General features: G+C 37.6%; 1 protein-coding gene across 4 annotated transcripts in view; it reads left to right on the top strand.

Annotated features, from left to right (window-relative positions):
• LOC149817985 (alpha-1,3-mannosyl-glycoprotein 2-beta-N-acetylglucosaminyltransferase-like) overlaps positions 1–23,021 on the top strand; it is a 57,666-nt gene extending 34,645 nt beyond the window's left edge. For 2 of the 4 annotated variants that reach the window (XM_089986469.1, XM_089986466.1), the window contains 10 exons: positions 488–554; positions 632–700; positions 844–913; positions 1,026–1,087; positions 1,189–1,278; positions 1,388–1,482; positions 1,938–2,000; positions 2,083–2,121; positions 2,202–2,372; positions 3,501–3,840. In XM_089986469.1, the coding sequence (XP_089842595.1) occupies positions 488–554; positions 632–700; positions 844–913; positions 1,026–1,087; positions 1,189–1,278; positions 1,388–1,482; positions 1,938–2,000; positions 2,083–2,121; positions 2,202–2,372; positions 3,501–3,617 (843 nt within the window). In that variant the 3' untranslated portion in view covers positions 3,618–3,840. Of the gene's footprint in view, positions 1–487; positions 555–631; positions 701–843; positions 914–1,025; positions 1,088–1,188; positions 1,279–1,387; positions 1,483–1,937; positions 2,001–2,082; positions 2,122–2,201; positions 2,373–3,500; positions 3,841–21,293; positions 21,613–22,763 lie in introns of those variants that run through there. The other 2 variants (XM_089986468.1, XM_089986467.1) reach the window with 2 other exon arrangements.
• Positions 23,022–25,886: the final 2,865 nt, after the last annotated feature.

The raw sequence follows: 25,886 nt of genomic DNA on the forward strand, positions 1-25,886 counted from the left end.
TGAATTTTTTTTTGTCTATACTGTTGCAAGAAACGCTAATTAGCAAATGTAATTGGTGGATAAACATGCATCAATTATGATGCTCAACTTAATTTTTTTTTCTGTTGCTTGAATAAGCCTATGTGATATGTCTATCATGATCAGTTTGTATTAACGGATTGATTATGGTTTATTTAGTAGAAATCATGTTTCACATCCAGAAATTTAGATATTGGAAGTCATATTTTAATAGTTACATTTTAGTGCAATCTGAACCATCTATTTTTGTCCTTAAATATATTTTAAGATTTAATTTTGTTATTCCAAAATATGTTCCATGGTAAATCAATGATGAATAAATCCATCTATACCGATATGTATAGTGTGAATCTTCTCTCTCTTTTGCCTCTTGCATGTTTTGTTTGACACTGCATGGTGGGTTAAAATATTTTTAATGCTTTGAAAATGTTGTGTTTCCTGAATGTCAATTGTTTCTGTTTTGCTGCAGCATCTGCTACTTGAACCAGTGAAAACAGAAAGGCCTGGCGAGATTATTGCATACTATAAAATTGCAAGTATGGTTTATCTTTATAAGAAAAATAAATTTAGGTATTTAACTTATTTTCCATGTTGATAAGCTTTTCTTCTTCAGGTCACTACAAGTGGGCCTTGGATCAACTATTTGGAAAGTATAATTTCTCGCATGTAATTATCTTAGAAGGTAGCTGTAATGCCTTCTATGTGATTCTATTAGGAGATTTTTTAAAATTTCCAATTCAATGTGCTTTGATGTTCCGTTTCTATCGTTTTATTATTTTATGGGGTCTAATTTGCTGAAGTTAGTAATGTATTCGTGAAAGGCAGATGACATGGAGATTGCCCCAGATTTCTTCGACTATTTTGAGGCGGCAGCAAAACTCCTGGACAATGACAAGTGTGTCAGCTGGGACCCAGTTTGATCATGCACTCATCTTTTTTGAAATTTAAGAGTAAGCTTAGACCTATTTTAAATGTTTCTTTTATTTGTTGGCATGTTATCATAAAAGAACGATCATGGCTGTTTCTTCTTGGAATGACAATGGACAAAAGCAGTTTGTAAAAGATCCCGGTGAGGTTTTCATACATTACTTTTTCAATTCCATTAAATGGGCTTGTTACAATTGGGTGTCTTTTGTCTGAATTTCTGTTGTTACTTGCTGGCTGCTGCAGAAGCTCTTTACCGTTCAGATTTCTTCCCTGGACTTGGATGGATGCTGTCAAAGTCTGTATGGGATGAGTTGTCCCCAAAATGGCCAAAAGCATATCCTTTCTGTTCCGATTTCTTTTATTAGATGAAGCTTCTTCATTTTCAGATTCTGTTACTGTCGTTTTTTCCTTTTGGCATTCCACAATCCTTAACAGTGGCATACTTATTGGGATGATTGGTTGAGATTGAAAGAGAATCACAAGAATCGGCAATTTATTCGTCCAGAAATTTGCAGAACTTATAATTTTGGACAGCATGTATGTGTAACTGTTCTAGAATCTACTAAATATTGTCAAAACATCAGTTTGGATGATAAACACTAAACTTCCTTTCCATCAATTTGGTCATATTTAATACTAACCAATAATTACCACTAGAGTTCGTTGTGTCCAATCTAAGCAATCATATTTCCCATTCCAGAATTCATCATGTTCAATCTAAGCAACTATTTCTCATTCCAGTTATTTGTTGTATTTCATCATTTCTTTTTATTGAGAGCCTTTTTATATTTTCAAAAATCAATGTGAACCCTTTGACACTTGTTTTGGTGATTTATGGACTTAGATCATTTTTAGGGTGCTACAAGTATCAGTGATTGGCAAGACCTGCTTCTGTTGGTTTTTACATCATGTTCATATTTTTGGAGTGTATGATTTACATCTGTACCACCTATTTCCTCAGTACTTATTGGTTTTGTTTCATTCCTTAACAGGGTTCCAGCATGGGACAGTTCTTTAAGCAATACTTAGAAACAATCAAGTTGAATGATGTTCATGTATGTAATGGATATTTCATTTAGACTTTTGTTCTTCTTTCTAGTATATGAGGTCTTACATCTGTTTTTTATGTTGGTGAAGGTTGATTGGAAATCTATGGATTTAAGTTACCTATTGGAGGTAAGGTTCTTCCTTCGACATTATAAAGCACTATCTCTTTCTTTTAACCATTTGATAGACTACTGAGTTAATAACTGCAGGATAATTTTCTGAAGCATTTTGCTTCAATCGTATCAAAAGCCACACCCGTCCATGGAACTGATGTTGTCTTGAAGGCATACAACATTGATGGTGATGTCCGGATACAATATAACGACCAAAGGGAATTTGAACAAATTGCACGCCAATTTGGAATTTTTGAAGAATGGAAGGTAATTATGCTTACTTTTCATTTTGAACCATTTCTTCTTTGGCACTCTTTTAGCTTTTATAAGTGTAGATAATAGAGTTTATTTTAAAATGAGATACAACCTATAATCATTATAAAATCTCAAACTGGTGATTTGTAAGTTTGCTTTAAAATAGTAGTATTCTATGCTATGTAGTCCTTGAGATATTTGATAGTACAAAAGTTCCCATGATCAGTCCTGACTGACAATTGGACACTTTGGTGGGACAGCCCCTTGTTGTAAATGAGGCTTCACAGAGAAACATCAAACTACTATTCAGATAAATAGTGTGTGTAGTGTCATAGACGGCAATGTGCATACCACATTAATTTTGTTTTTAGACGTCGTTCTCATTTCATGAACTTTGATTTCAGAACATTTTTGGGCATATTCTAATCTTGAAGTTGTTTTTTTTTCCTGTGGTCAGTGCTACTCATGTGCGTGCTCCTGCTATGCATAGTTTAGCTACCATGTATTCATTTGGTTGCTTTGTTGAGGTTTGCAATATCAAACTGCCCTTTTGGGTGACATCTCAGGTCACCACTCTTGTGACTAGGGATGCAAATGGACTGGGTTTGGTTGGACTTGCAATCCAAATATGTCACTTTTTCTTGGACAAAGGTCTAAATGTAGGATCCTTTTGTGTGGATTGGATTCAAATTGACGTTTTCTATTGGATCTGTGATCAGGTCTGGATCAAATCATATCTGTTTCTGCATTGTACATGCCAAACCCTCATTCTTGACCATTTTTAACCAGATACAATACCATCAAATTAATTTTGGATCTGCATTCAATCCTAGTACTTTGGTCTAAACCATGTCGATATCCATACCTACTGCGTAAAGTTGGATCCAGACTCGCATCAATCATGATCTGGCTCCAATGCAACATGTTTTCACCTCTACTTGTGATCACAGACATTTGGAACATACTGAAAAATAAACTTGGTTGGGTGTGCTGTCTAAAATTCCAGTAGTATGATTGGTTGTTTGGCATTTAGATTCTCTGGCAAGTCCTTATTAAAAAAACAGAAAAGCTCTCTCTCTCTCTCTCTTACAGAGAAGTATAAAGGCAGCTCTTATGGACTAGTTTTTTTATTACTTTCAGGATGGAATACCAAGAACTGCATATAAAGGAGTTGTGGTATTTAGATGGCAGACATCAAGACGTATATTTCTTGTAGGCCCAGATTCTATTCAGCAACTTTGGATTCAAAGCATGTGATTCTGAAACCGGTGAGGCTTCTGGCATTTCTGTGAATTTTATGTTGTGTGAACTTCTGGTTCTGTCAAGCATCAATGCAGTTCTTGCCTTTGATAGCTTTCTGTAGATGCAAAATTTACAGAAGATTGCAAATGTTGAAGCAGTTTTGTTACTGTAGAATAAAAGAAGTTTGTGGGAACCTTAATTCTTATGAAAAGGTTCCTGAACGAACTATTGACAACAAGACATCAGCTACCTAAACATGATCTAATAATCAGTATAACCATTCAAACAATTTCATGCCATAGAAAGGGCTGCTCAAGCAAGGAATGGATCTGTAACTTGAACTTTGTGCAAGTAATAGAATCTTCTACCAGAGCTCCAGGAAAGAGAATAGATAACTGAACACTTAACATTTGGGAATACAATCATTTTCATATTCATGCACGTGCATGTATCCAAATACTTGACAGTTTCAACACTAGAAGACTTAGATTAACTTGGGTGAATTTCATTTGGCATATAATATCGAGTGTCACATATTTGGGATGTATTGTGTCCTAACAGAGATTATAATATCATCTACAAATCTAGTGCCACTATATGTGGTTGACCTTGCAATTTCATTTATTTCCAAGACTAGAAGACAGAGCCAGTCCACACTCCTTTACATTGTTTTTTTCCAAACTTTCATTGGTCCATCTCTTCTCTAGTTCATGTTTTAAAATTTTAACTCATCCTTTTGGATTATATACTATGTCACATGGGTGCGGGTGCGGGGATGCGGCACTTCCAAAAACCCCGGGTGCGGGGGTGCGGCAGGGGCAAAAATGTAAAATATATATATATATATAATTTTGAAGTTTTAACAGTTTAACATTTAACAGTAAACATTGTCATAAACTCATAATATGATTCATCATGCATGCAGTATATCAACCTAAATATCAAATTATCAATCAAATAAGTAAAGCAATTACATAAATCGACCTAAATATCAATCAAATAAGTATTGTATAAAAGAACTAAATTACATACCAAAGTATATCCTGATGAAGTAATGGATGTTAATAATTTTCATTTTTTTTTTCTACACCCCTGTTTGCCCCCCCCCGTCACATGAATCCTTGCTACGCCACTGGCCGGATGTTGTTAGCATCTGTAGCGTTGTGCTGATCCATCATCATAACAAAAGCAGTAAACAGTACATTACTAAACTGTCATCACTGTTCTACTAAGGAGACCTTAAAAAAATCAATCTGGTGTCCTCGGGCTTAGTGTTCTTTTAACTGCAAGAATGTTTTTATTAATTTTGATGAGGGATTTGGAACTTTTCAACGCATTGAAGAAAAAAAAGAAGAATGGTTTTGGCTTCGAACTATGGTCTCCTTATATTGGCAATACTTTGAAAACATGATGATTGTATTGCGATATTTTCTATAACCAATACAATAAAAAAGTTCATGATATTTTCAAATACCACCTATTTCTAAAATATCTCAAGGTCTTCATGATATTAAGAGTATTGAGTTTTTTCTCTTTTCATACTCTTATATATTACTACATTTTCATATACTGATAATTTCCCAAAAAAAAATATTTATGGTCATATTTCCCTTGCCAAGAAATTGTGCATACCGATATTTGTGGCATTGGTTCAAACTTTGTCCAAAGCATTGGGAGAAGGGACATTGTCTGTCCTTTTTCAATAGATAAAAGTTTTTAGGGATGGGATAATTGTAATAACCGCAAAATTTATGCAGCTTAAAGAAATTATATTTATATATATACACATATTTATTTAATTAACGAGAATTGGGCCTGGGATCCGTTATCGGATCCAAAAGAAAAATGTGCATATTAGAGTATTTTAGTAATACTATATAAATAAATATCTAATAATAGTAGATTTTTGAAATCCACTGTCGGACCCAAGTGGATCCAACCCCTGGATCCACTGCTATTCACGCAACCCAGATCCATATCGAAATTGGGTCCAACATCGCGGGTCGGGGGTCGGACCCGGACCCGACCCACTCCTTGTAAAATTTTAATACAAGGAGGGATAAAAAGGGGGGGCAACCCGATATGGGTTGCCCGATAAACGTAACAAGAGGGGGGAAAACCCCTCCCCCGACATATCGAGAGTTAGGGTTCAGTGGTGTTAAAATATATGTAATACCTATATTTATATATATATATATATATATATAAATAGTTATCATTCACTACCCGATGAGGGGTAGTTTTGTAATCTCGCCCAATAGGGGCATTTTAGACTTTTTCCTTTTTCTTTTTCTATTTTTTCCTTTTTCTTTTTTGTCTTTTTTTTATTTCTTTTTGTGCATTTAATGCACAGCCATTGGGGGCCCCAACAAAGAGTCGTTGGGCCCCCAACGGTCACAATTGTGACCGTTGGGAGCCCAACGACTCCTTGTTGGGACTCCCAATGGTCCCTCTCTCTTGCTTTTCTCTAACTCTCCCTCACTTCTCTCTTGCCTATAAATAAGTGGGGTCTCCCCCTTTGTAATGTGTGGCTTCTTCAAGCCCTTTTGTGCATTTATAAGATTTTATGCTTTCTAGCCATTATTGGCTTTTGTGTATGTCCTCTTTTGGACTTGTTCTTTGATTTCTATGTGTGAATGTCCATTGTAGGACATACATTTCTTTTCCGCATATTTCATTACATGGTATCAGAGCCTTGGTTGTGCTCTTGATTCATATTGCTAGTTGTCTTGTTTTATCTCTCTTTGTATGTCCTCCATTCTTGATTATATAATGGAAGGAGAACAAAAGATTGATCTCTCCTTCAAGCTCAATGGTACTAACTACATGATGTGGGCCGCCACCATGGAGAACAACCTCAAGGGTAAAAAGCTTTGGGGATACGTTATGGGCACCATTAGGGAACCTCAACTTCAACTTACGAAAATTGATGGTGATCAAGAAAAAGCTCTAGAAGGAAATGCTTGCATGAAAGCTATTGAAGATCACCAATCCAAGGTAGAAGATTGGGAAAGTAAGCATGCAAAAATTCTTGCATGGTTCATGAACAACGTGGAGTTAAAGATTTGCGCCAACATTGCTAAATTCCGCCTAGCAAATGAAGCATGGTTCTTTATGAAAGGTATGTATACCCAAAAAGACCTTGCTCGTCAATTCTTCATCCAAGAAAAAATTCGTACCATTAAGCAAGGTGAAATGAGTGTAAGAGATTACTATAGCACTCTTGGCCCGTTGTGGGATGAGCTATCCCTTCTTGAACCCAAATGGGTATCAAGTGAAGATGTTGAAATGAGGAGAGAACAAATGGAGAAAGAACACTTTTTCCAATTTTTACATGGGCTTAGGCCCGAATATGAACAAGTTAGGTCCTCCCTCCTTCATAGATCCAAACCACTTCCATTGGAAGATGCTATAGCCGAAATATGCCAAGAAGAAACACGTCTTGGCATGATTAAAGGAGGAGATGAAGTTCTTGCCATGCTAAACCCGGCAATCATATGAAAGCATATAAGCCTCCACACTTTGGGAGGCAAAATAACTATAATGGCAATTATAGGAAAGCCATTTGCCATCATTGTCAAGAACCGGGTCATATAAGACCTAATTGTCCAAAGATAAATGAACCTCCAAAAGGTAAAGTTGCTATTATTGAAGAAATCCCACAAAAGAAGGAGGAGACAATGAAAGAGAAAGAGTCCTTCTCCCTTGCTCAACTATCCGAAGCACTACAAATTCTACTCAAGTCGCCATCAACTTCGGGAGCCGCCATTGCCTCTTCTTCTCCTCCAGGTACGCCTTCTTGGATCCTTGACTCTGGAGCATCTTTTCATATGACTCCTATTGAAAATGGACTATCCAATGTATGTAGCAACTCCAAAAATTCCTTTGTTTCCACCGCCGATGGTACCTCTTTACAAGTTAAAAGTTTTGGAACCTTAGATTTTTCAAAAGATTTTTTTTTGCCAAATGTAAGAGTAGTACCTCAACTTAATTTAAATCTTTTATCGGTCTCCCAAATATGTGATCATGGATGTGAAATCTCCTTCTCAACCAAGGATTGTTCTATACAGGATCTCCAGTCCGGGAAGCGGATTGGGCAAGGCCATAGGAGGGGAGATCTCTACTACATGACCCACTTGAAACTTCCTACTAACTCATTTTGTAATCATGTCCAAGATAAAAATATAGAAACTTGGCATCAAAGACTTGGACATCCAAGCTTCTAAAAAATGTACTCCTTTCCCTTTGGAAAGAAATTTTGTAATGAGAAACATTTTGTTTGCAAGAGTTGTATTTTTGGAAAAATGAAATCCACCCCATTTCCAAAGAGAACATTTGTGTCAAAAAGACCCTTTGAATTAGTTCATTCGGATGTTTGGGATCCTTCTCCGGTCATATCAAAAGGAGGATACTCATATTATGTTACTTTCATTGATGATTTCACTCGATATGTGTGGATCTATTTTCTCAATCTAAAATCCGAAGTTTTTAACTTCTTTAAAAAATTTCATATACAAAACAACAACAACAACAACTCCGCCTGTGTAGTTATACACTGCCGGTCCCAAGCCCGGATAAAGGAGGAGGGTTGCGGTAGGCCTGTGACAGCCAGCATAAAAACTTTGTCATATCCTATGAAAATGAACCAATATGAGAATTTCGTTGGGGCGTTCCCTACTGAGCGACGCGCTGTACTCTCTAGGCCCGGAGGCAGTGATAAATGTGCAAGGGTTGCTAGGTCGTCGCCCAGAAGCGACGCGTCACACCGGCGCCCGGGTGTGGTGTCAAATAGGCAAGGGTTCCCTCACTTTGTTGGACGGGTGGGGGTAAAGAAGTTAGTCCAAGACCATAAAATTAGGTTAGCCACTTGGAACATAGGGTCTTTAACTGGTAAGTTGGTAGAGTTAGTAGATGTTATGTGTAGGAGAAAGATTGATATTTTATGTCTTCAAGAGACCAAATGGGTAGGTGAGAAAGCTAAAGTGATAGAACCTTGGGGATATAAGATTTGGTATACAGGAATAAATAGGAATAGGAATGGAGTAGGGATTGTTATGAGTCGTCAGTTTATAGATAATGTAGTTGAGGTCCGTAGGAAGGGTGATAGAATTTTACTTATTAAATTAGTATTAGGTACGGATATTATTAATATTATTAGTGTTTATGCACCTCAAGTAGGTTTAGATGATTCCATTAAGCATCAATTTTGGGAAGATTTAGATGGAGTAGTACAAGAGACATCTTATGGAGAAAAGCTTTTCATCAGCGGTGACCATAGCCTCCATGGATTTGAGAATATCCATGGAGGCTATGGTATAGGAGAAAGAAATGAAAATGGAGAAAGGATTTTAGATTTTTGTTTGTCCTATGATATGATCTTAGCAAACACTTGGTTTAGGAAGAGGGAGTCTCACCTAGTAACATTTAAAAGTGGGGTTAATACGAGTCAGATAGATTTTTTCCTACTTAGAAAGAGAGATAGGGGTTGTTGCATCGATTATAAGGTTATACCAGGAGAAAGTGTAGCTACACAACATAGAGTCTTAATTTTAGATCTTAGAATTAGACAATGCCGCAAAAGGGATAGACATAGGATAGATCCTAGAATTAAGTGGTGGGCACTGAAAGGAGCTAAACAAGGAATGTTTGTAGAGCAGGTAGTTAAGGAAGTTGATTGGTGTCTCGAGGAGGATTCAGAATCAATGTGGAATAAGATAGCGGGTGGTATGAGAAAAGTAGCTAAGGAGGTATTGGGTGAGTCTAAAGGCGGTGCACCACTAGGTAAGGATACATCATGGTGGAACGAGGATGTCAAATTAGCTATTAAGGTTAAAAGAGAGTGTTATAGAAATCTAAGTAAGAGTCGTGATAATGAGAATTTGGAGAAGTATATGATAGCAAAGAAGGAAGCTAAAAAAGTTGTTCGAAACGCGAGGGCTAAGGTATATAAGGAGGTTTATGACAAGTTGGATACCAAAGAAGGCGAGAAAGATATTTATAGGCTTGCAAAGATGAGAGATAGGAAATCGAAGGATTTGGGTATGGTTAGATGTATCAAAGATGAAACGCAAAGGGTTTTAGTCAAAGATGAGGAGATTAAGGAGAGATGGAAAGATTATTTTGATAAGCTATTTAATGATAGTCATGCTCAAGATCTTGGAGACTTCTCCATTCCTTTTCATGAGATAAATCGTGACTTCATGCGCAAGATTCAAAAGAAAGAAATTGCAGAGGCTTTGAAGAAAATGAAATCAAGAAGGGCAGTTGGCCCAGATGGTATACCTATCGAGGCTTGGAAATGCTTGGGAGAGAAAGGTTTAGAATGGTTGACAAATCTTTTTAACTTGATTTGGCGAACAAATAAGATGCCTAATGAGTGGAGGAAGAGTACTTTGGTGCCTTTATATAAGAATAAGGGTGATATACAAGATTGCACAAACTATCGTGGTATAAAACTCATGAGTCATACTATGAAACTTTGGGAGAGGGTGATTGAGTCTAGGTTGAGGAAGGTTGTCATGATATCGGAGAATCAATTTGGTTTTATGCCTGGAAGATCAACTATGGAAGCTATACATCTTCTTAGACAACTTATTGAAAGATATAGAGAGAGGAACAAAGATTTGCATATGGTTTTTATTGATTTAGAGAAGGCATACGATAGAGTACCTAGGGACGTTCTCTGGTGAACAATGATGAAGAAAGGTGTTTCTCTCAAGTACATTAGTATAATTAAAGATATGTATGAAGGAGTAGTAACCAATGTCCGCACTTGTGGAGGGGTGACAACCAATTTCCCGATAACGGTTGGGTTACATCAAGGATCTGCTTTAAGCCCTTTCCTATTTGCGATAGTGATGGATGAGCTTACGAGATCAATTCAAGAAAATGTACCGTGGTGTATGTTGTTTGCTGATGATATTGTTTTGATTGATGAGTCTAGAGCTGGGGTTAATGCTAAGTTAGAATTATGGAGACAGACATTGGAAGCTAGAGGTTTTAAGTTGAGTAAGAGTAAGACTGAATATATGGAATGTCGGTTTAGTAAGCAACGAAGTAGTGATGGGAGTGTAGTGAAGCTTGGTGAGCAAGATATACCGGTGAATGATTATTTCAAATATTTGGGATCCATCATTCAAAAGTATGGAGAAATTGATGGAGATGTAAATCATAGGATAAAGGTTGGGTGGATGAAATGGAAAAGTGCTACTGGAGTGCTGTGCGATCGTAGAATGCCATTGCGGTTGAAGGGAAAGTTTTATAGGACGACTATTAGACCCGCTTTACTATATGGTACGGAATGTTGGGCTGCCAAGAGACATCATATTCAAAAAATGAGTGTAGCTGAGATGCGGATGCTTAGATGGATGTGTGGAAATACAATAAAAGATAAGATTCGGAACGAAGAGATACGTAAGAAGGTAGGTGTTGCACCCATTGAAAATAAGATGCGAGAGAATCGTTTACGGTGGTTTGGACATATTCGGCGAAGGCCTAATGATGCTCCAGTTAGAAGGTTGGAGAAATGGGAAAATATATTAGTTAAAAGAGGTCGGGGTAGGCCTTGGAAGACTTGGATGGAGATGATAGGAAAGGATATGAATGCTTTGAACCTCACCGAGGACATGGCGTTGGATAGAAATGATTGGAGGAAAAGGATTCATGTGGAAGACCCAAAATGAATTTCTTTTTTGGTTCATATCGCTGACCCCAATTGTTTTGGGATGAAGGCGTAGTTGTTTGGGATCCTTTGAATTAGTTCATTCGGATGTTTGGGATCCTTCTCCGGTCATATCAAAAGGAGGATACTCATATTATGTTACTTTCATTGATGATTTCACTCGATATGTGTGGATCTATTTTCTCAATCTAAAATCCGAAGTTTTTAACTTCTTTAAAAAATTTCATATGATTGTCAAAAATCAATTTTCAACTAATATCTCCATTCTTCGATCCGACTCCGGTGGAGAATATCTATCAAATGAATTTCAAGAATATTTGGAAACCAATGGAATTTGTCATCAAAGGTCATGTCCTAGGACTCCCCAACAAAACGGTCTAGCCGAAAGAAAGCATAGACACATCTTGGAAACCACTAGGACTCTTCTTATTTCCAAAGAAATTCCAAAATGCTATTGGGCCGAAGCCGCCTTAACCTCCACTTATTTGATAAATAGAATGATATCCTCATCCCTACAAAATATATCTCCATATGAAAAACTTTTTGAAAGAACACCCGATTTTAATAGATTAAGAATTTTTGGGTGTAAGTGCTTTGTCCTTACACATAAAAGAGATAAGTTATCTCCCAAGGCTATCGAATGTGTGTTCTTAGGATACGGAGAAAATCAAAAGGGTTTTAGGTGCTTCGATCCCAAAAGCAACAAACTATATCTATCCAAAGATGTTACATTTTTAGAAAATGAGAACGGTTTTGAGAAAAATAAAGATATTGATGAAAGCGAATATGCTTTCTTATTTGATCTTCTCTCTCAAGAAGATATGACTCCTCACGAAGAGGATGTTCCTAATGATTTAGAGGATACTCCTCTTAGTAATGTTGAAAATGCAAGTAATGATGTTGAAAATAGGTCCATTCAAACCTATGCTAGGCGTGGTCAAGAAACTCCCATTAGCGCTTTAGAAAAATATTCTCAAAATTCCAACATAGAAGAAACCTCTTTAAGGAGATCTAGCCGGATCTCCAATCCTCCTAATAGGTTTGTTTCCTATGAGTCCCTAACACCTAAATATAGGGCATGCCTAATTGCATTACACTCTTATCATGAACCGTCACACTATAATGAAGCCAAAAACATTCCTCAATGGGTTGAAGCCATGAAACTTGAACTTAGTGCCCTTGAAAAGGCTAAAACTTGGGAAATAACCTCATTACCCACTGGAAAGAAGTCTATTGGATGTAGATGGGTCTTCAAAATTAAAACTAAAAATGATGGGTCATTAGAACGTTGTAAAGCTAGGTTGGTAGCCAAAGGATATGCTCAAGAGTACGGAATAGACTATGAAGAAACCTTTGCTCCCGTAGCTAGAATGACTAGTGTTAGGACTCTTATTGCGGTTGCATCCGTTAAAAAATGGCCTATCTATCAATTGGATGTTAAGAACGCATTTCTTAATGGCGAACTAAGTGAAGAGGTCTATATGGATCCTCCACCAGGAGTATCTATTGGTGAAAACAAAATTCTTAAACTAAAAAAGGCACTATATGGGTTAAAAGAAGCTCCAAAAGCTTGGCATGACAAATTTAGTACTGTAATGACTGGCTTAAATTTTCGTTCATGTTATACTGACACTGCGTTATTTGTGAAAAGTGCAGGGTCCTCTGTAGTTATTCTACTACTATATGTTGATGATATGATCATCACTGGAAGTGATGAGCAAGGAATCCATGATATTAAGAAAATTTTAAAAGAAAATTTTGACATGTCTGACCTTGGTTTCTTAAGATATTTTCTAGGTATTGAAGTTGCATATTCACCTCGAGGGTACATCCTCTCTCAGATGAAACTTGCTGCTGACATTTGTGCCAAGTCTGGAATTTCGGATGATAAGAAGACAGAAACCCCTGAGGTTATCAATGCAAAGCTGAGACTGGAAGATGGGACACTTCTTGAGAATCCTACTCCCTACCGTCAACTCGTTGGGTCTCTGACATACTTATCCATCACTCGGCCAGACATAGCTCATGCAGTTCACTCCGTCAGTCAGTTTCAACATGCACCTACAACTGTGCACATGAGTGCAGTCTTAAGAATTGTCAGATATATTAAAAACACCATAACTAAGGGAGTTTTTCTTTCCTCTTCATCATCCTTTGATTTAATTGCTTATACAGATGTTGATTGGGGAGGAAATCCCAATGATAGAGTCTCAACCACTGGTTTTTGTGTTTTCCTAGGTGACTCTATGATTTCTTGGAGATGCAAGAAGCAGCATAAAGTATCATTGTCCTCAACTGAAGCGGAATATCGTGCAATGACCACTACAACCATGGAGCTTGTGTGGCTTAGAAGTCTCCTCTGTGGTATGGGCATCGTCATCTCAATTCCGTCGAAGATGTGTTGCGATAACAAGAGTGCTATCTATATTGCAAGCAACCACACCTTCCATGAGCGTACTAAACACATTGATATGGATTGCCACTATGTTCGAGATGAATACCTAAAAGGAACCATAGCACTGCCCTATGTCACATCCGAGTACCAGTTGGCGGACTTTTTCACCAAAGCTCTTGCTGCTCCTCGTTTCATGTTTCTTCTCAACAAGCTTTCCGTTGTATCCCCATAAAGCTTGAGGGAGGGTGTTAAAATATATGTAATACCTATATTTATATATATATATATATATATATATATATATATATATATATATATATATATATATATATATATATATATATATATATATATATATAAATATAGTTCTCATTCACTACCCGATGAGGGGTAGTTTTGTAATCTCGCCCAATAGGGGCATTTTAGACTTTTTCCTTTTCTTCTTTTTTCCTTTTTCTTTTTCTATTTTTTCCTTTTTCTTTTTTGTCTTTTTTTTTTATTTCTTTTTGTGCATTTAATGCACAGCCATTGGGGGCCCCAACAAAGAGTCGTTGGGCCCCCAACGGTCACAATTGTGACCGTTGGGAGCCCAACGACTCCTTGTTGGGACTCCCAATGGTCCCTCTCTCTTGCTTTTCTCTAACTCTCCCTCACTCCTCTCTTGCCTATAAATAAGTGGGGTCTCCCCCTTTGTAATGTGTGGCTTCTTCAAGCCCTTTTGTGCATTTATAAGATTTTATGCTTTCTAGCCATTATTGGCTTTTGTGTATGTCCTCTTTTGGACTTGTTCTTTGATTTCTATGTGTGAATGTCCATTGTAGGACATACATTTCTTTTCCGCATATTTCATTACAAGTGGAACCCTAACACGTCAGGAGATGGGGAGGTGGGGGAGCACACCGCAGCTGCCGGGAGGGTAGGATTTCCTCCCTTTTCGGGAGGCCACCCACCTACAAAAGGGGACCCCGAACCCCTCTTTCTCCCTCTCTCGCTATTCCATTTTCTCTCTCTCTCTCTCTCTATATATATATATATATATATATATATATATATATATATATATATATATATAACCCTCGGTTCACCCTCCGAGCTCCGGCCTGCAGCTCGAAGCTTTGCCGGGAGAAGCCGACCTCTCCAGTGGTGGTGCTGTCCAGGCCGACGACCTCCCCTCGTGGTTGACGCAACCCCTTCGCCGGAAAATGGTAGGAACTCTGCACTTTTATTGCTCGGTGTTGATTGCATCCGGTTATGATGGGTCTGTCAAGGAAGAAACGTTGTTATCGCATGATTCGAGGGTTTCATTGGGGGTTTTTATGAAAAAAAAGGGGGTTTTGTTTTCAGTTAAGGGCTTGTTTTAGATTTTTGCCAAGGGAGTTTGATTCCTGTTAAGAGGGCTTAGCCTGTCGTGTATTTGGGGTGTGAGGTTGTGGACCGAAGCATGTCAAATTCCAAGGGAAAATCACTATTGGATATACCATTTAAAAAAAAAATTGGTGGATCACTCACCTTTCTGTACACAGTTAATAAAGTTATATCTGTGGTGTACATTAAGCTAAATTGTTAAACATGCGACCGGAGGGGATGGTGCCTATCGATTCTTCTTTATGAGTTCCTGCTGTTAATATTACAAGCATCTTGGAATTCAATTGCTTAACGAGGAAACTTAAGTATGCAATATCATTGGTTGGTAGATAATACGTGCAGTCCCATTTGGTTCAATGCATGTATGCATCACAGGTCGAAATAGGTTAAGTCTTCAGCATTTGACACATACAATGATTGTCTGCTATACTGAGTATTTGAAAATGTTCAGAGTTTGCATCGGATCCACACAGTTCATGGTTCTGTTATAGTTGTGAATGGTCAGAAAAAAAAAATCTGGTTGCCTGTCTTCAAGGTTGAAACGGCTGATCAGAATTGTAATATGTTTAAATAGTAGATTTGGAGTTTGCGTAGTTGCCATATTAACATAGTTAATCAGAAGTGCGTGGTAGTTTAAAGATGTCACATTATTTTGACAATGTTAATACTTGAAAAATATGTTATTTTGTGGAGTTTACCAAATCAGATTTTTTGTATTTGATTCCTCTAACTGTCCATAAGCATGTTTAGGTGAATACTGTTAGCAGTACATGTTTAAATTTCGTTAGGTGAAAACAACATATTGGTGTCAAATCCTTGATTATCAGATTTTGTAAATTACTGTTTGCAGCAGAATACTTCCGGTGAAGTCCTCTAACAAAAATTATGTTTGGCATTTTACCGTAATTCTGAAAATGTTTGTATTTAGCATCCATGCATCTGTAGTTCTATATCCCCAATTCATATCAGCTTAAGGTTGTAATTCTTTTTCTTTCTAATCCATAACTGAAACTGTCTGCAACACTTGATCCCTTTACATAGGAAATGAGTGAGGCATATCAAAGAGATGTTATGTATGGACAGTGGCATTGCATGTACTCAGATTATGTAAATTTCTTTTCCTAGGTGCATTGTGAATTGAAAGGAAATAATATAGGGGTAACCTAACTGGGTAAATGCTTAAGTTAGTCATGATTATCCCCTCCTGCTAGGGGGTTGTTTGGGAAACCTTGCCCAATGGGCGATACGGGTTAAGTACCTAATGTAGGTACGTGGTCGGGTTCCATTGTACTGGTAAGAAAATTAAATATTAACTTTTATGCTTGACTGGTTTAAAGGCACCGGAGCACTCGGAGTGGGTTTATGTAAACCATATGGAAAATGATTGGGTTGGTTTATACACCTTGGTAAAATGACTAAGGTTGGGAATCTACTACTATGATAGTAGAAGGTTTGGGAAAATGCCCCTACACTCTGAAAGGTTAACTAAATAAAAAGATTTACTCACTCAGATTCGGGCTTACCTTGGAGAGGGTAAGTGGTACAAAACTCCAGGGACATAATTTTTAGTTTCGAGCTAAAGTGACTCGTTGGTCCCCAGTCCTCGGAGTTGGGGGACCCAGACTACCAATATGTCCTAGGTGGTAGCTCTTTGTTCTTCTGCAGAAGTTAGGGATGCATCCTGTTTTGGTTTCGGCCTTTGGGAGTTTTCTCTCGGTCACTGACCGCTCCCTTGGGATTTCAGTCTCAGTTAGAATGTTCGGGTTGATAAAATACCCTTGAATAATATACCCCCGAACGTTTTCTTCTGAGATGGTTGCCTCGGCCCGTGTGTACCCACGGGATAATAAAAGATAAACATCTATTAGAACAGTTAAGTATCACTGTGAGAGAGTTATTTAAGAGACATTCGCATACTCTTCAGCATGCTTTACATGCGGTACTTGTGATGAAACGACATCCTAAAATGTGCAGATATGAGATAAGTAATTCATATTGTGGATGTTACATAGATGTTATGCATGTTACTGTTAGTGCTGTTACAGAATATGCTTTAATGGCTTAATACCTTCCTTGCTTAATTGTTGTAGTTGCATAAAATACTTTACTTGCCTAATTATAACTGTCGCATAATCTACTTCTCTGCTTAGATATATGCCTGTTACTGCTGTTACATAGTCTTCTTGTGTGTTTCCTAATAAGCTGAAATTCCACACGCGACAACCACATCTCATACTCGATTCAGGATATACCTGCATTAAGAGTACAGTTTTCTACTTAGACGTGGTAGTCTAATTCCTATAATTTTTATCATTTTCAGGAGAAGAGTAGTTCTATGAGCGATGCGGGATGAGGCGCTGACCAAGATTTGATCTACTTGTTCCCTGACGGTCCTACTTTCTTTCGGATTGAAAATTTTATTTTTAGACTCATAATGTGAAAACTCTGATGTTGGATTCTATTATTATTGAAATAAAAAAAATAAATTGTGTGGTTTGCTTTTTCCATCCTGTATCGTTATGAAATGCTTAACCTTGGAATCATTAGTTGTTTCCGCGTTATAAAAAAAAAGAGAAAAAAATCCTCAAAATCTGGGTTAAAATTTTGGTCGATATATGTAAATCTTTTGCATTTTATGTTCTTTTTAATTTAAGAAAATTGTCATTTTAATAAACTGATTCAAACCGATTGATTCAGACCGATTTGGGCTTTCTTTTCGAAAAACAATTTTGATTAAAACCGATACTAACAATTTTGCTCCCAATGCAGTATTTAGCATTGTTGCTCAGCTTAGGTTGACTGGTCTGTACGATGTGTTCGGCCGATATCCGTGTACTTGGATAGTCCACCTAATGTCTCACAATATCTTGATATTCTGAGCTTGTCAACCTGTCGACCCAAGAGAGAGGATGGGGGAGGGGCTCGACCCCTCCCCTGTCGACCCAAAAAAAGAGCCAGATGGGGGAGGGGCTCGGCCCCTCCTGTGCCGAAAAACAAGGGAGCAGGGGGGGCTCAGCCCCTCCCCTGCCGACCCAACAAGAGACCGAGAGAGGGGGGGGGGGTGCTCGCCCCCTCCCCTGCCGACCCAAGAAGAGAGTGAGAGAGGGTACATACCTGCGAAAGGAGAGGAGGAACCGAGAGGATGAGCCTGGGAGGCGGAGCTGGGGCGGCGATGGGAGAGAGCTCGAGCTCAGGGGGAGAGAGAGGAGAGATTAGGGCAAAAATTTTTTTTGCCCTAATCCTCCTTTTCATCGGGGATTTTTTTTTACGCCCAAATAGTGGATAAAAATGACCCTGGGTGCGTTGACCGCACCCAGGGTCGTGTTGACCGCACTCGGTGTCGCACCCGCACGCGCACCCGCGTCGCGTCGCATCGACGCGGGTGCGACATCTGTTTTGCCGAGTCCCTGTGACATAGATTATATATATTGATTTTGAGCTATGTCACATGGGTGCGGGTACGGGTGCGGAGCAATTTCAAAAATTTTGGACACGGGGACACGACTATATATATAACAATAATAAGATTGTAAATTTTAAAGCAAAAATAAAAAAGTAATTCTATTGAAGTAACAACACAAACTTACCAAAATATAACACATAAAGAAGCTTGTGAGTGTGATACCGTATTGGATCCCGAGTCCAAATTAATTTTAATAAATGCACAAAAATAGACTCAGTCAAAGTTGATCGAGTCCAAAATGTGGACGGACTCGGCCCCTCCCGTGTCTGAAGCCGCACCCGTGTCCACACCCATGTCGGGGCGTGTCGACGCGGGTGCGTCGACCTTTTAGCCGAGTCCGTGTGACTTAGATTTTGAGAGAGAGGTGAGGATAGAGTAAGCCTTTTGAAGGAGAAAAAGAGAAAGGGAAGATATGAAAGGTGTAGATAAGATGTTTGGTCAGTAGGAGGGCCAATGAACACACTGCAGCAAGGGGTAACCCTGTGCTTTGAAACGGAAAACTTAAACTTTTCTCTTTTGAGGTTTTGTAAATTTCTTGAGGTTGTGTTCTTGTTGCTGACCTAGAACAGAAGCAGAGCACTTAATACAACTGAATCAAGGAGATTGCTTTCAAATGTAGAAGCCTGAGGTTCATTTTGAGGGCAAACCTCTATCTTTGGTTCCATGTAATGAAGAACCACAGAAGAAACGTAGTAGCTATTATTCATTGAACTCCGACAACGAGCATATATGCCCATTTATAACTGCAATGTAAAATGACAAAGTGAATGCAGATTGACTAAAATGTCCTAGAGGAAAAACTCTAATAAACATACATTGATATAGGTCAAAAGGGTCTCAATCAGTGTTACCAAAAACGCGCACCTCGCCTTGAGGCGCGACCCTTTGTGCCTCAAGGCGCAAGCCTGAGGTGCAATTTTTTTTTTTTTACAACAAGATTTCTGAGACATAATCAACAAAATTTTTGTAGGTTAATCTCGTATATTTTCCAGTTATTTCAGTTATGTAATAAGTTTCTTAGTATATTACTATATTTTAACTTTTGTTGGTTAATCTCGTATATTTTTCAGTTATTTCAGTCATGTAATTAGTTTCTTAATATATTTTAACTTTTGTTGGTTAATCTCATATATATTTCAGTTATGTAGTCAGTTTTTAGTTACTTTTATATGTTAATCTCATATTTTTTAGAATAATCTCATATATTTTAACTTTTGTAGGTTAATCTCATATATTTTTCTGTTATTTCAGTTATGTAATTAGTTTCTTAGTATATTTTAACTTTTGTTGGTTAATCTCATATATTTTCGAGTTATGTAATCAGTTTTTAGTTACTTTTATATGTTAATCTCACATTTTTTAGAATAATCTCATATATTTTAACTTTTGTAGGTTAATCTTATATATTTTCCAGTTATTCCAGTTATGTAATCAGTTTCTTAGTATATTTTAACCTTTTTTTGGTTAATCTCATATATTTTTCAGTTATGTAATCAGTTTTTTAGTTACTTTTATATGTTAATCTCATATTTTTTAGAATAATCTCATATATTTTAACTTTTGTTGGTTAATCTCATATATTTTTCAGTTATGTAATCGGTTTCTTAGTATATTTTATCTTTTTTTGGTTAATCTCATATATTTTCTAGTTATGTAATCATTGTTTTAGTTACTTTTATATGTTAATCTCATATTTTTTAGAATAATCTCATATATTTTAACTTTTATAGGTTAATCTCATGTATTTTCCAGTTATTTCAGTTATGTAATCAGTTTCTTAGTATATTTTAACTTTTTTTGGTTAATCTCATGTATTTTCCAGTTATATAATAAGTTTTTAGTTACTTTTATATGTTAATCTCATATTTTTTAGTATTTATTTGAGATTTTCTATTTCTTATTGGTTGTTGTTTCATCAATAAAGCATTTCTTTATTTATTTGTATTTTTAGATACTTTTTTATAAATTTTTTAAAGTTTTCAATTTTTTTTTTGAGGCTTATGCTTTACGCCTCGCCCTGGTTTTTGGTGGAGTGCCTCGCTATGCCTCAACGCTTTTCACAACACTGGTCTCAATTCTTATGTGGTATATATATATATATATATATATATATATATATAGAGAGAGAGAGAGAGAGAGAGAGAGAGAGAGAGAGAGAGAGAGAGCTGAACATATTAGGCCCACTTATCTCGTTCTGCCCCGTTAGGCCCCATAGTTTGAAGTGTTTTATGATAGATCTGAACCGTTAGATGTGTTTAGCATGCTCGATTTAGTGGGAATCAAGTCTTTGATCATGTTTTTTTGACGAAAAAACATATTTTTATGATCCGGGAATAACTGATACCTTAATAGCCATTGATTTTGGATCACCGGAAAAACCTATATACAGGTCAGATTCCGGTGATCCAAAAGCCGGTTCCAACTAAACAAAACCTATAGATCACATCTATAGTGTTAGATGTGAGAAAAAACACCAAAAACTACGATTTTTAAAGGGGCCTAACGGGGCAGAACCAGCCCATTACTCTCTCTCTCTCTCTCTCTCTCTCTCTCTATATATATATATATATATATATATATATATATATATATTGGAATTAGAATCTACATGTGAAAAGAATGATGATTGAGTATTGACTGTATAGTTTGGTGGGTTAAACGAGTCCAAGCAGTATCTCAGGTGAAAAGTCTGAAATTTCAGGGTTTGGAAGTGAGTATTGAGTAATTTGTGATGGTGCTTTGCTTATTTCCTATCTATTTTAACTTACTGAGTCCACTTAAAAACAGGAATCCGCATTATTGCATATGAAACTAAACCGGTGCTCAAGCTGGTTCATGGTGACCGGTTGAGACTTCACATGTGATCAGAGCTTCTGAGGATTCACAGATACAGGATCCGTGTCAATTCTCTATAGCATTTGTATGATACAAACTGTGGTGTCGCCATTTGCATCAGTTGTCTCAATCACAGTTCTTTTGAGACTTTCACCATCTGAAACTACTGGTATATGCACGATTCCAAAGAAATGCTACAGCATTGTAAGTAGTAGGCGAGCAAAAACCACTGTTCAGTTTTGTGATACAGATTCGTGTATGAATAGGATATACCATTTTTTCAGTTGTGTTTCGTTGTTTGTCTTACTATGAAAATGTGGGGACATTTTTATGAAGAGAAGAGAATGCATCATAGAATTAAACCACACAGGTACGCCATTATTGCTTAGTTTTGAAATATCCAATAACTGAGAGCTAGATTAATCCCTTTGGTTGGATCAGCATGGTCAATTTGATGTTACACTAAAAGGTTTTAGTTAAATATGGCGATTATCTCTGGTAATTTTATGGTTTAGCAGCAGAATTTCAGTCATGGCAGTTTGAGTGAATTGTGTGTGTGTGTGGTGGTGGTGGGGGGGGGGGGGGGGGGGGGAGGTATTAGTTCAGCTTGACATTGGGCCGGGATCCAGTCCAGCACCTCTTAACTGGATCTGGGTTTAGACTCACCCATTTATGTCCGAGGTCTAACCCGTTGACAGCTCTACTTTCAAAGAAATTGATGCATTCCCCACAGCTTATAATATAGAACCTTTTCTTTTATTTATTACTCAAAGAAACCACATCTGGGATTGAACACCTGGTCACGCTGGCTCAGCATGCCATGCCTAGGGTTGTCATCCCAAAAGAGTTTAACTCCAGCACCATGACCCTCGCCACTAGGGCTTATGCTGAATCCACTTCAAGAAAACTTAAAGTCTAGGCTTTATGTATTTCTGAACCTTGGGGCTTTTCCTGGCATTTGTAACATATTGTGAAAACATCCTTGGTTTCAAATCTGAGTCTCAATGGGCTGGGTATGACCTGATCCCGGCCCATACCAGATCCATTAGGGGCAGGGTTTGGTAACAAAGGAAGGGTCTCAATTAACTATCCGGGTGAGATCTGGACATCATACAGACCGTGTATGGTTTATAAAATATCATGCCCAACTTGGGTTCGACCTGAGCTTCAATTAAGATCTGCTAATTTTCAAATGTAAAATCTATAAAAAATATTATTTTACCGGCAACAGATTGAGTCTGGTTTGCTTAATTTTATTGGATCCGGATATGGTCAGACTAGGATTCAGACCCAGTCCAGCATCTCCTAATCGGATCTGGGTCTAGACTCACCCATTTATCTCCGAGGTCCAACCAGTTGACACCTCTACTTTCAAAGAAATTGATACATTTCCCATTGTATGCTTGGTTGACCTGTTTGAAGGTATCACATCCAATCAGATTGGCACTCTATTTCAACTGGAAGCAGGAATGCATAAGGTAGACCAAAACACATACTAACACACATGTTCATTACGGTTTGGGGGTCTCCAGAGTGAATTATTTCTATCCGATTTCACCTCTAATCGAATAAACTTGGTCTTGTTTATTTTCCTCTAATTTGTTAACTTTTTATGCCGGTTGGCTTGTGTCTTGAACTATCAACTTATATTATCAGTTCTTGGCTTGTAATTCTGTACATAAAACATCTACAGTTTTGTCTTATCAATTATGGACTCATTTAAAAGTTGGCTTAAGGAATAAACTTTAAGAATCACGCAGAGCAGATGAAGTGATTGGGCCCAGTATTTTACAAAGCACTGGGGCTACACAAAACCTAGCAATTTTCTATGTTTTGTGTTTTATACATGGGCACTTTTGGAAGAGAGAAAAACTTTCATAGGAAAAGAAAGTTTTGCATATGAGAGATATGAGAAGTTTTTCAAAAGAAAAATTTTTGATTGTTTGTGTAATATGAGAAAAACAGAGTGAGAAAATGTGAAAAAATGAGAGAGGAGGGTGATGGTGGTGAGTGGTGGTGTGATGGATGGTGGCGGTGGCGGTGATGGTGAGATGGGTGGGGAGTGTAGAAATACATTTTTTCCATTGAGAGGGTGGTGAAATGTTTTCTATAAAAAAAAATATACTTTTTAGAATAACTTTCAGCGAAAAATTCTCTTTCATTTGGAAGGGTCGAAAAATCCGTATGGATTTTTCATTTTGCATCACTTTTTCTACATCTTTTTTGCTTCCAAACGTGTCCATAAAAAATCACTGTTCTTGTAGCGATTTTCTGTGTTTGTTTTTTACACACAAAAAAAAATCATTACACCAATTTTCTGTTTTGTGTCTCTAGTTCTTTGTAAAGTACTTGGACCCATTACCTCGCCGAGTTCTAGGAACCGGTTTGCAACTTTTAAATCCATTTAAGCATACAGAATTTTCAAACGAGAAGGACAAGGTGATCCTCTCGCTGGCACAGTGACACTAGAGGACAGCTATCATTTGTTAGTGAATATCTTCAATAGCAAACCATTGAAGAAATGATGTTGGAGGCATGCCCATTTCCTTTTCTTGATTAAGAATTGGATCGTATGATGTATTGGAGATAGGATCATCTTGTTAAAAGTTCCATTTGTCTAGTTCATCGGGTGGTAGTACTTGGCAGTGCAGGTTCTCTTGGAAAATTGTCTCTTGTAGTTAGGGGTATCAACAGGTCGGGTTTGGTTCGGACCTAGGTGAAACCAGACTTGGACCTAATTTTTGGGTATCTTATTAAGTTTGGACCCGGATCTAATTGGATCAACTATAAGAAATATCATACCCGGACCCGATAAAAACTACATGAACTAAACACAGACCATACTCAATAAAACTATATTTTTTTATCATTTTTACATTGAAAAATTGCAGGTCTTAATCGAAACTCGGGTCGGGTCTGGGTCTGATATAAAATTTCACAAACTATACCTGGGTTCATGCATTAATTGGACCTTTGGGTGCGGACTCAGGTTTTCTTATTTATCAACATACCCGGACCCTATAGGGTTTGGTTCAAGTCAGGTCCGGGTAAACCCCACCCGTTGATACCCTGCTTGTAGAGTCTTTGTCTCTCAAGTCTGCACTCATTGTTTTCATTGAAATTTTTCAAAAAAGGCGGCTAACTAAAAAAATAGTAAGTGTGCTGTTTCAGTCGCTTGCCATAAAAATATGTTATATAAAGTGTCTTTGTGTTCCCTCTTAGCTGTTCTTATCTCTAGGCTAGGGCTAGGATGGTCCGCAGTCTCTCTCTATCTCTCTCTCAACCACCGCCAGCATGACCACGTTTATTTGTTTTTTTACTCGGAGAAACTGCTCCGAGCCCGAGGGCTTACCCCTTGACCTCGCCAAGCTTCGACTTATGAAGGAGGTGATGCCCATGTGATTTGAACCTAGACTGCCGGTCAAATGGTCTACACCATGACCAAGTTCTTGTGGTCAACCCGTTGGCATCACGTGCACAATTTTTTTGATAATAAGGAACCCTCGCCGAAGCAAGAAAAACTTGGGGCCACGACCACCCTGTCTTAAGTGTCCCTTCTTATAGGACCAAATACAGCCTATTTTGATGGGACTTCTTTTTTTTTCGATAAGAAAACTGAGGGATTAAGCCCCCTCTTTTTTATTGGGGTTTGAAGATATACAGAAGGCTTAAGGGTAGTATGTACAAGCAATATACAGCAACAATAAATCAATCACGCCTTAGCTCACAAGAAATTATACAGCAACAATATCATGTGTTTTTCACGATAAATAACTGATAAAAACATAAATATCATGTTTAAAAAACGGTATTTATGTTTTTGACTAAAAAAATCACAAGAAATTATCATTTTTAACTTTCAAGTAATTTCTTACAATATTTTTGCGAGATTTTCATAAGGAGATTTGTCACTATGACCCCAGCTTGCCCATCCAAAAGAAATCTGTCTTTGACAGTAAAAATTTCCTTGAAGACCAACATGCCAATGGAGCAATACATTTGCTTTTGAGAACAACGGATTCATAACCCATGTCAACGGATTCAATGGAAGAAATCTTGATCCCACAAAAGAAGGTTTCAATTTTCAAATAGGGTAAAACACCAAAAGAGATCAGGTCCTATAGGACCTGGATTTGATACCATTGAAGTGAGTCCGATTTGTTGGCTAAGTCAGAAACAATGGATCCAAATAGTACATGGACCCGGGTTTGTTTGTGAAATTTTAAACCAGACGTGGGTCTGACTGCAAATTTTTAATAGAAGAGTATTTAAAAATGATATTTTACCGGGTTTTGTACATGACATCCATATCCGGAATCAGGTTTGGTTCAGCTTATGTTAGCCCTGCTCAGACACAGATCCATACCCGGTATTGGAGCAGAAAGTCCGACCTGAACTCAGATCCACTTGGGTCCGATTCAGGTCCGACTCGTTGACAGACCTAGATTTATTGCAGGTGGAAGCTTTACAATTTGTTATCATTGTTTAAAGAGTTGGCAACTCATTCCATCTGGGAATTGCATGACTTGAGTTGTTCCTAATCCA

The sequence above is a fragment of the Nuphar pumila genome, chromosome 13, assembly GCF_984573655.1.
Source record: "Nuphar pumila chromosome 13, dmNupPumi1.hap1.1, whole genome shotgun sequence".
NCBI classification, from domain to species: domain Eukaryota; kingdom Viridiplantae; phylum Streptophyta; class Magnoliopsida; order Nymphaeales; family Nymphaeaceae; genus Nuphar; species Nuphar pumila.